A 10,254-nucleotide genomic window follows, 5' to 3' on the forward strand; every position below is an offset into this window, starting at 1 on the left:
CAACTGTTGAGCTCCTCTCTTTGAAGATTCCATGATGTTTTTACTCTTCCCAGATCCAATCCCTCCCAGCCTCCCTAAAACAATTATTTGTTCTAGGAGTTTTTTAGCTATAAACTCTGAACATTCCCAGTATTCCTCATCAGTGCAATTAATCTTTATTTTTTCCAGGTCCTCTCTTTCCCTTATTTGCTTAGTGTTTTTAAATTTTTTAACATAATTTATAGTTTTATATATAATTCTCATTTTTTATTCTTTGTATATTGAACTGTATTTGTTGATGTTGGTTTACATTTACAATTTTTTTAAAGGACAGAAAAAAGAAAGACTTCGAACAATAAATGTGTAGTTTGTTGATTTTAATTCCATTTCCATCTCGGTTTTTATAGGTGTACCTTGGGATTATCAGAGTATTCATTCTTACTTTTCTTTTCTCGGTACTCCTTTTGGGATGCTTTAAAATTCATTTCACATAGCTGTTGAACGTATTTTTGCTAGCCACCTGCCTTTTGTGACTAACTGATTCCAGATGTCTGCATTTGCATTCTTTATTTTAGTATAGCCTTTAGAGACAATTAATTCTTTCAGCAATCCTGTGCGCAGTAGATTCTTCTTCAGGAGAGCATGGCTATCAATGGGATGGATTGACCGGGGCCGTGGCTTAGAGTACTGAAACTTAGAAGGTTTTGGCCCGACTGGCACTGCTTCTGCAGGGCACCAGACACTGAACTTAGCACCTAGTTAGCAAGAATAATCAGTTAAAATGGGAAAGCTGGCAGATGATTTTCTCCTTCCATGAGGAATGCCACCCCAAATTAGCTCTTTGCTCTTTTATCTGCTATGCCCTACTTGTCCTTTGCCTGTGGCCTTCTTTAGCAATGATCTTGCAGCCCAGCAAGTTCCTGCCCACAAGGACTAGATGCACAGGTCAGTTTGGCTCTCCTACACACACATTTCCCACCTCCCCACCTCCTAACTCTATTTGTCTTAAAATGTTGATTTAAATCATCTCCTAAGGAAATTATCACATGACTCTCCACTTCTGATAGTAAAGGAGTAAAATGTTTTCAGATTTCATTACTATCTCTTGGTTTGAACTCGAATGCTTTTCTTCATACTCAGAGGGACTAAAAAATGGCCTTTGTGTTAAATTCAAAAGACATTTTAAAATTAAAATTTTTTTATTTATTTCCTTTTAAGGAAAGAAAATCATCAATTTGAGGGCACCTTTCCTGTTGCTCACTCTGTATTCCAAAAAAGTTGGTTATGGGTTTATAGGCAAGGTTAGCAAAGAAGAAATCAATCTAACTAACAAGTATGTTTGGTGAGTGCCATGTACAGTATCACTCCAAGGGACTAGTATTTTACTACTGATTAGAAGGTCTTTTGTTTTTGTTTTTGTTTTTTATTTGGGAGAGAGACAGCATGGATAGAGGGCTGGCTAGATAGAATAGTCAGGAAGACTCGTTCAACTCCTGCCTCTGACACATGCTATCTGTGTGACTGAAGATGTCAATTAACATCTAGGTGCTTCCAAGTAATACTCTAAGAATAGGTTATATATGGGAACATTTGTGTCTGTTGATTTCTATAAAGTTCATCCTTTGAAACAAAATAAAACAAAAAAATCATCAGCCACACACAAGTGGCTCTACATTGGTTTAAGGGGGTTTCCTCTCACAAAGAGTTGGCCACACCAATAATTCTAGGGCTCCACCCTCTCCACAAAGCAATTTTTTTTTAAACCCTTGTACTTCGGTGTATTGTCTCATAGGTGGAAGATTGGTAAGGGTGGGCAATGGGGGTCAAGTGACTTGCCCAGGGTCACACAGCTGGGAAGTGGCTGCGGCCGGGTTTGAACCTAGGACCTCCCGTCTCTAGGCCTGACTCTCACTCCACTGAGCTACCCAGCTGCCCCCACAAAGCAATTTTGAGAGCGTTCCTCTTGGTGGCATCACCACATGAAAGTAGTTCATCCAATATGAGTTATGTGGTAGAAAGTTGGGGGACTACCATTATGAAATGTTGCATATGCTGCTAGACATAGTCATTGTGGTTAGCTTTCCTAGTTTTCTTTGTTAAAAGTGAGGATTCAGGGACAGTTAGGTAACACAGCGGATAGAGGACTAGACCTGGAATTGGGAGGACCTGTATTTAAATCTGACCTGAGACACTTCCTAGCTATGGACAAGTAGCCTAACCCCAATTGCCTCGTTCTTCTGCCTTAGAATTGATGTTTAGTATTGATTCCAAGACAGAAGGTAAGAGTTAAAAAAAAAAAAAAAAAAAAAGGGAGCCTTGGGGGAGGGCATATCAGGAAATAATATCAAACTTTAAAAATACATAAATATGTAAAGTACTAAAATATGTAAGATATTCCAAAAATCTTTTTAAGATAAGCTGGGTTAGTAAGTAGAAAATTAATATCCCAAGAGAGAGAATATATATGAATGTTCATTGGGTTCAGTGTGCCAATGAGCTGAGAACTAGAAATGAACCTCTTCCCCCTCAAGCTCCCGCCATTTTTTCAAATCAGGAACCAAAATATAGTGGAGGGTTCAATAGAGGACAGATTCCAGTACAAAAAGTCAAATTAGTCTTGAGCTCCGTGAGGGAAGAGTCTTCTTGAACCAGATTTAAAAGGGTAATGAGTGATAATGACCCAAAATGGCCACAAAGCAAGAGCAACTTAGATGCTTATTTGAGACAAGAAACAAAAACAAAGACGAAACTCCTAAGACATAGAAAGAACCAGCCTCAGCAAAAGCCTAATGTGAGTTTTTTTTTCAAGCAAATCAACCCAGAGATAAAATGAGATCCACCCAAGGACTGGCCTTCCAAAAGGATTTTTTTTTTAAACCCTTACCTTCCATCTTGGAATCAATAATGTGTATTGGCTCCAAGGCAGAAGAGTGGTAAGGGTAGGCAATGGGGGTCAAGTGACTTGCCCAGGGTCACACAGCTGGGAAGTGGCTGAGGCCGGGTTTGAACCTAGGACCTCCCATCTCTAGGCCTGGCTCTCAATCCACTGAGCGACCCAGCTGCCCCCTTCCAGAAGGATTTTGATTGGTTCTGCAAGGTGAGTAGAAGAAGCCCTGAAAGCAGAGTGAAGGGATTTGGAGGATCACATAAGAATCCTTATAGCTAAGGGTTCTTTACACAGAGTTGAGATAAGGGATAGAAAGAGAGAAAGGGCACTTGCTTTAGGCTGTGCCATCCAGGCTAATTTGTACTTTTCTGTAAGTCAGTCAGTCAACAAGTATTTATTTGTATTAGACACTTCTGGTAATAAGTTCCAGATATTCAAAGAAAGGCAAAAAATATGGCATCCTTATCACAGGAAATTAATATTCTAATGGAATTAGGCTTAGGGTAGTTCTGCTGGGAAAAAAAGTGCAAACATTATACTTTTCAGTATGATGTGAATTATTATCATTTTCCATCACTTTCTTAAGACTAGACAATCAACAAAATAGATCACCATCACTGCCTGAAGTCTAGGTGCTCAACAAAATAATAGATAAAGCCTGATTTGTAGTGTTTATCAGTTTCTGAGACATAAATTCTCAGTGAAAATTTAACAGTTAGTCCTCTGGCTCCAGCACACCTCCAGGTCAGACTTAGAATAAAATTCCCATATATTGTTAACTCATCAACTTTCTGCTTTTGTGTTTTGTGTCTCTCTTACTTACTTGGAAAAATGGCTATTTGAGAAGACAAAGTTTGTCTCACTACATCAGACATAAAATTGTTTACCTATATCAATGATGGCGAACCTATGGCATATTGTGAAAAAAGGCACACAGAACCCTCTTTGTGGGTATGCCTGCAGTTCCCCACCAGAGCTTGTTACTAGAAAGTAACCTCCCACCTCAAACAATTGGCTTCTATTTCTATAACATAGAAACTAGCCTCTCAAAGTAACCTTCTATGACTTTTTCTTAAATTCATTGTTCTTCAATCAATCAATTGATCAGCATTTTAAAGTGCCTCCTACTATGTGCCAGGTACTAAGGTGCTAGGGATACAAAAGAGGCAAAAACAGTCCCTGTTCTCAAGTAGCTTACAGTCTGATGGGGGAGATTATATACAAACAAATATGCACAAAGCAAACAAAATTCAGGATGAATAGAAAATAATAAATATAGGGAAGGCACTGGAATTAAGAGAGTTATGGGAATATTTCCTGGAGATGATGGGCTTTTAGTTGGAACTTAAGAGGAAACTAGAGAAGTCAGTAGGTGGCACAAAGGAGAAGAGCATATCAAGTATAGGGGAAAGTCAGAGAAAATGCCTGGAGCTGAGATGGGGTGTCTTGTTTGTGGAACAGTCAGGAGGCCACTGTCATTAGATTGAAGAGTACATGTTGGGGAGAGTAAGGTATAAAGAGACTGGAGAGTGAGGAGGGGCTAGATTACAAAAGGTTTTGAATGCCAGTATCATCCTCCTTGATCTTTGCAACATTTAGCACTGTGGTCCATGCTCTCCCTTCATTTTCTGTGACATCATATTCTGTGGGTTCTTCTCTTGCTTCTCCAATTCTTCTTCTCTATCTCCTTCATTGGCTCACTTACAGATCTAAATCTATGATCCTACACAGTAGCTAATGTCCTCAATTTTCTCACTGAACTAAGGAATGAGGTCCTCACTTGAAGGAAAGAGGGGAAGAAGTGAAAACCTATAGCACAGAGGTAGGATGAGAACACTAGATATTGAGTCAGGAAGACACCTGGGGGTCTCTGACACTTGTTAGCTCTGAGACTTTATCTCTGAGCCTCAGTTTCTTCTGTAAATAGAGGGTCTTGGAACTAAAGAAACTGGAGTCTCTTCCAGTTCCCATGTCCTGCTTGACTCCAAGTCTAGTAGTCTATCCACTAAAAACTCACTAATGCTAAAGCCGGATCCCTTCTATCTCCCAAAAATAGTTAATGTCTCCTTCCCTAGAAACTGCTTTCTACTCGTCTAGGGGTTAGAAGCATCTGAGTTCTCCATAGTTTTGCTCATATTAGTCACTGAGTAGTATCACAAATTCCCCAGTGCCCAATAGGATGGGAAATGAAGAATTAGGCTCAGTTGTCATAACTCCAATAGGCAACAAGAAACAAGATTAGAGCACAACTACTCATCATTTCTCAGTTCCCTGGATGAATAAATAAAGCATTCACAAGCACATCACGAGCAAAGCACTGTACTAAGAGCTGGAGTTACAAGTAGAAACTACGACAGTCCCTGTTCTCAAGGAGCTCATATTCTAATGAAAGAGATAACACACATAAAAAGTTTCAGCTGAAAATCAGATGGAAAGGTCCCATAGTCCTTAGGGTACAGCCACAAAATGGCTGGTAATGCTTTAATGTCACTTCCACTAAGAAAATTAAATTCATTTCTGAGGCTCAATCATTTGGCAGTGCCAAAGACTTGGATGGCAAGAACATTCTTCTCTTAGTCTTCGGTAAGTGTGTCTTCATAAGTGTTGCTTCCCAAGATGATGGCTGGTGGCATTAGGCCAGAAGTATTCCTATTCCCAAAGCTTTTGTGTTCAGGGTTCTGAGCTATCTACATCAATGTATAAAATAATGATCATTGTGGTGATGGTTCAACTTGCCTGGCATATGCTGCTTCTTCCTTGTCTCTCCCCTCAATGTGCCATGTTGCTTCAGTTAGGTTGGCTTGCCTGTTCTGTCAGGATCATGCCTAACTGAGACTTGGGTAGGATATGACTGAAGTGGGGAAGTAGGTCTTAAATAATGTGAGCCACAACCATAGGCCAACAAGACTTCTATGAACATCTCATCTCATAAAACACCATGATGATGGCACATCTTCTGATGATCATAGAAGCAGAGATCTAGAGTTAGAAGGAACCTTAAACATCATGAAATTCGACATACTTGTTTTGTTGTTGTTGTTAAAAACCCTTATCTTCTGTCTTAGAATTGATACTCAGTATAGGTTCCAAGGCCGGAGAGAAGTAAGAGCTAGACAACTGGGATAAGTAACTTGCCCAGGGTCACACAGCTAGGAAGTACCTGAGGTCATATTTGAACCCAGGGCACCCCATCTCCTGGCCTGGATCAATAGCCAATGCTCCATCTACCTGCCCAAACATCCTTGTTTTAAAGATGAGGAAACTTACGCCCAGAGCCTGCCTAAAGTCACATATCTGTGTATACAAGGACCAGGGACTGTAACTGGAAAAACAACCTAAGAGATTCCAGGACTAAACATGGCAGGTGCTATAGCAGCACTATTCGTCTAAGCTTCAATAGATTTCTCCTCAAAACACACACCATCTACTCTGCCCACAACATTCCTTCTTACCACCACATCCACTGTCTATAATTAAATGCTCTATGTCTAGAAAGTATCAACTGATTTCCACAAGAGATTAGTGGCCAAAGGATACAAGTAAACCATTCTCAAGAGTAGAATTGCCAAGTATTTATTCACAATATAAAGGAATGCTCCCAATCACTTATAATAAGAGAAATGCACATTTTTTTAAAAAAGCAACAACCACTTAGCAAGGATGATAATAAGAAAAATGCATAGTCCATGTTGGAAGGGTTGTGGAAAGATGCACATGCTAGTCTTCCTTCCCTGGCTGAAATTCAAAGAAGACATGCTCTATGTAATCCTTAGGTGGGGAGTGCACTTGGGACTTAATTTCCCAACTAGGACCAATGTATGGTCCACACATGCAGGTCTATATTCTTTGTCTTTTTATATTGGTTCTTCTTGTTTTCAGGGGAATGAATATTGGGCTAAGGCCAAGAGCCTGAAAGGTGAGGAATCTCAGAGGCTGAAGCTCATGACAAGTTTTGTGAACAACCTAACTGGTGAAGAATGAAGTATCAAGCAACCTGCTCGACCCAGCTGAGAAGCTGAGCCACCTAGCTGCCATATACATTGTGTAAATGAAAAGAACAACAAAACAATTAAAACTGAATGTGGACAAATCATAATGACCAAGCTTGGTCCAAGAAAAGGATCATGGGATATTCTAAGGATATCTCCTCCCTTAAGGAGATGAAGCATACCTCTACTTGAAGACCTTCAGTGATCAGAAGGATCCAATCAACTATTTCCTGAAGCAGCCTTACACTTCTGGAAAGTTCTAATTTTTAGGAAGTTTTTCCTTACATCAAACTGAAATCTGCCCCGATTGATGACTTCCCCCCCGTGGTCCTCTGAGGCTGAGAATTTGCCTATTTTTTTTACATGACAATCCTTTAAATATTGGCTGCTTGTCATGTTACCCACATGTTCAAATACACTGAAGCCTCACTATAATATAATCTATGAGAACATGGAATTTTTTATAACATGAGCCAGCCTTTGCTCCCAATTAAGGGAGGTTTATTTAGTGGAAGTGTTTGAAAAGCCTTGTTCTAACACCAGTTTCACCTCTAGAATGAAGCCATGGTATGGCCTAGATGACACTATTATAGTGAGGTTCTGGTGCAATGAAGAAGAGGGTGGTCACTCAATCATTTCGGGGGCCAGAGTCATCTTTGCTGAAAAACCCTCTTCCTAAGGCTGTGGCCAAACTTGCTGGGTGGAGGCTGCTAGGGTGCCGAGCCGAGAAAGTGGCTGCACCCCAGAAGGGTTCTCTTGTTCCCAGAGACCATGGTTCAAAGACCCTGTAAAGTTTAGTTTTACTTTGCCACTCGAGTTGTACCCAGAACACTGCTGAAAATCCCACTTGTCTTGGTTTCCTCCGGCACATCCTGTGGACCACAAGACCAAGTAAGAAATACAAATTGCTGAAGTGTGCTCAGCCATACAGATTAAGGAGGACCTGTGGACTATTTATGTATGCCGGTGAGTTTAACATTTTAAGAAATACTTTCATTTTTTATTTAAAATTAAATTTAAATAAGTTTACATTGAAATTTGAATTTAAATTAATTTTTAAAAATTTTAATGAACTTGGCAAATACCAACTAACACAAGTATTCCCATAAACAAAGAAAAAGAGTCCTGGGGCCATGATTATCTAATAGGTGTTGTTTGTGTTTTAAATATATTAAATTGAACGGTGATAACAGCACTGTCCCAATTGTCTTTTTCCCCTTCTGAACTTCCTTCTTTTCATTTGAGCAAATGTTTCATACGACAGGGAATTTCAATATGGGTATGGTATGCCACAGTTTGCAAAGCAATTGAGCCCCAAGAAAGCCCTAAATAATTACGGCTTTTGTTATCTCCATTTTGCAGCTGGGGAAACTGAGGTTAAAAGAGGAAAAGGGGCTTAACCTGTAGGTTACAAAAGCTAGTGTCAGAGGCAGATTTTGAACCCAAGTCTTTTTTGACTCTAGCTAGCTTCAGCATTTTAGCCACTGTGCCAAGCTATTTTTCAAGTCCTTAAGACTGAAGCTTTCTGTTATCTAGAATAGCTCTGTGTTAACTGTTATAGTGAGTTTCTGTATTCAAATTCATAGCCCGGGTACATTTAGGACTTTTGAGAGATGGTGCAGTGGATAGAGCAGTGGGTCTGGAGTTAAGTCATTTTTCAGTTGTGTCCAACTCTTTGTGACCCACTCTTCCCCTTTGGGGATTTCCTTGGAAGAGATTCTGGCATGGTTTCCCATTTCTTTCTCTGGCTCATTTTACAGATGAGGAAATTGAGGTCAACAGGGTTAAGTGACTTGCCCAGGGTCACAGAACTGGGAAGTATCGGAAGCCAGATTTGAACTCAGAAAGATAAAGTCTTCTTGACTCCAGGCCAGGCATTTTATTCATAGTATCACTTAGCACCCCTGAGTTAAGAAGAACTGAGTTTAAATCCAGCCTCATCTATGTGATTTTGGGGGTCATTTAACCTCTGTTTGCCTCAGTTTCCTCATTTGTAAAATTAGGGGATAATAGCACCTACCTCCCAAAGTCGGTGTGAAAATCAAATGAGATAATATTTGTTAAGTACTTACTTAGCACAGTGCCTCGCACATAGTAGGTGCTATGAAAATGCTGTTAATATGTACTGGAAACTATCTGTTCTTCAAAAAAATTTTTTTAAGAATCTACTAATGTTAACCTAATGGGAAGCAATTTACAGTCTGTTGTTGTTTTCTGTTTGATCTAAATTTGCACCTAGCTCTGGCAATTAATGAATTCACCCCAGTTGAGGAAAAGCCATCAGGAATGACTGAGGCATTTATGTTCTACTTTACCTGAATTATATTTGGCTTCTTCTTCCATCTCAGCTTTACTGATTTTAGTGGTTTGATTGTCCTTAGGACAGGTCCTGGAATCCAAGATGGGGCAAAGTCAAACAAAGAGACAAAGGAAAAATGAAAATCGTTTAAATTATAGATGAGGGAGTGAAAGCGAAGGAAGGGGGGAGCACATGCCTATAATCCCTGCTTCTAGAGGAGGTTGAGACTTGAGATTCACTTAGACTCAGGAGTTCTGAGCTGTCCTAGAGCTCACGCCAACCACAGGTGTTAGATCTCTACGTTCAGCACCAATATAGTGAGCCCTGGGGAGCCAGTTTAAGGAGGGGCCAACTGCCTCCCCCAAATGAAGCAGGTCAAATTGTCCTTGGTGATCAGTAGTGGGACCAAACTGTGAGTGGCAGTTGTACTTCCATAGTCTGGGCAAGATAGGGATAGATACTCACTCAAAAAAGATATTTCAAAACCAGTTTTTGTGTTTTATCAAATACTGATGCTTTAGGCATAGAAAGAAATATAGAAACGGCAAGTCATGATTATATTTGTTGAGAGTGATTATTCTAAAAATTGCCTAGAGAAAAGATGGGAATGCTGGGGTAAGGGGAAGGATAGCCAACCTTTGCCTCTGCTGGGGAATAACTGGGTACCATTCCATCTATTTGGGCCTCTGCTTAGGGCAATTATTTATTATAAGTATTGTCAGTTGCATACATCTTGAACCAAATGCAAAATCTGGTGTTTTTGCAATCTGGTAGCCTATCCTTCTCAATTAGCAGGTGGGCTCAGCCAACTACAAAGAAAAGCTTAATTCAAGTCTTTAAAGTAATGACTGGGGCAGAGGCAAGGTGTATGTGCTGGGGGAGGTGGAGGCCCACAATCATACAAATGTTAAAGGATTAGCTTTTTTTAATTAAAAAATTATAAAACTATAAATAATATTTATTTAGCAAATATTAAAATAGTTAAAAAGGACTACCTAAAATCTTGGAAGATAGCTGCTGAAAGTTAATGGTAATGGGACATGCAGGGGAAGAAAGGAAGGAAGGAAGGAAGGAAGGAAGGAAGGAAGGAAGGAAGGAAG

At 39.8% G+C, this 10,254-nt stretch overlaps 1 protein-coding gene across 1 annotated transcript in view; it reads right to left on the reverse strand.

Moving 5' to 3' along the window:
- Positions 1-465: 465 nt before the first annotated feature.
- LOC123249439 (protein FAM71F2-like) overlaps positions 466-10,254 on the reverse strand; it is a 24,315-nt gene continuing 14,526 nt past the window's right edge. Inside the window, exons 5-6 of the mRNA XM_044678465.1 lie at positions 9,171-9,244; positions 466-734 (exon numbers count right to left, since the gene is read on the reverse strand). Of these exons, the coding sequence (XP_044534400.1) occupies positions 466-734; positions 9,171-9,244 (343 nt within the window). The remainder of the gene's footprint in view (positions 735-9,170; positions 9,245-10,254) is intronic.

This window comes from Gracilinanus agilis, chromosome 5, assembly GCF_016433145.1.
Source record: "Gracilinanus agilis isolate LMUSP501 chromosome 5, AgileGrace, whole genome shotgun sequence".
Taxonomy (NCBI): domain Eukaryota; kingdom Metazoa; phylum Chordata; class Mammalia; order Didelphimorphia; family Didelphidae; genus Gracilinanus; species Gracilinanus agilis.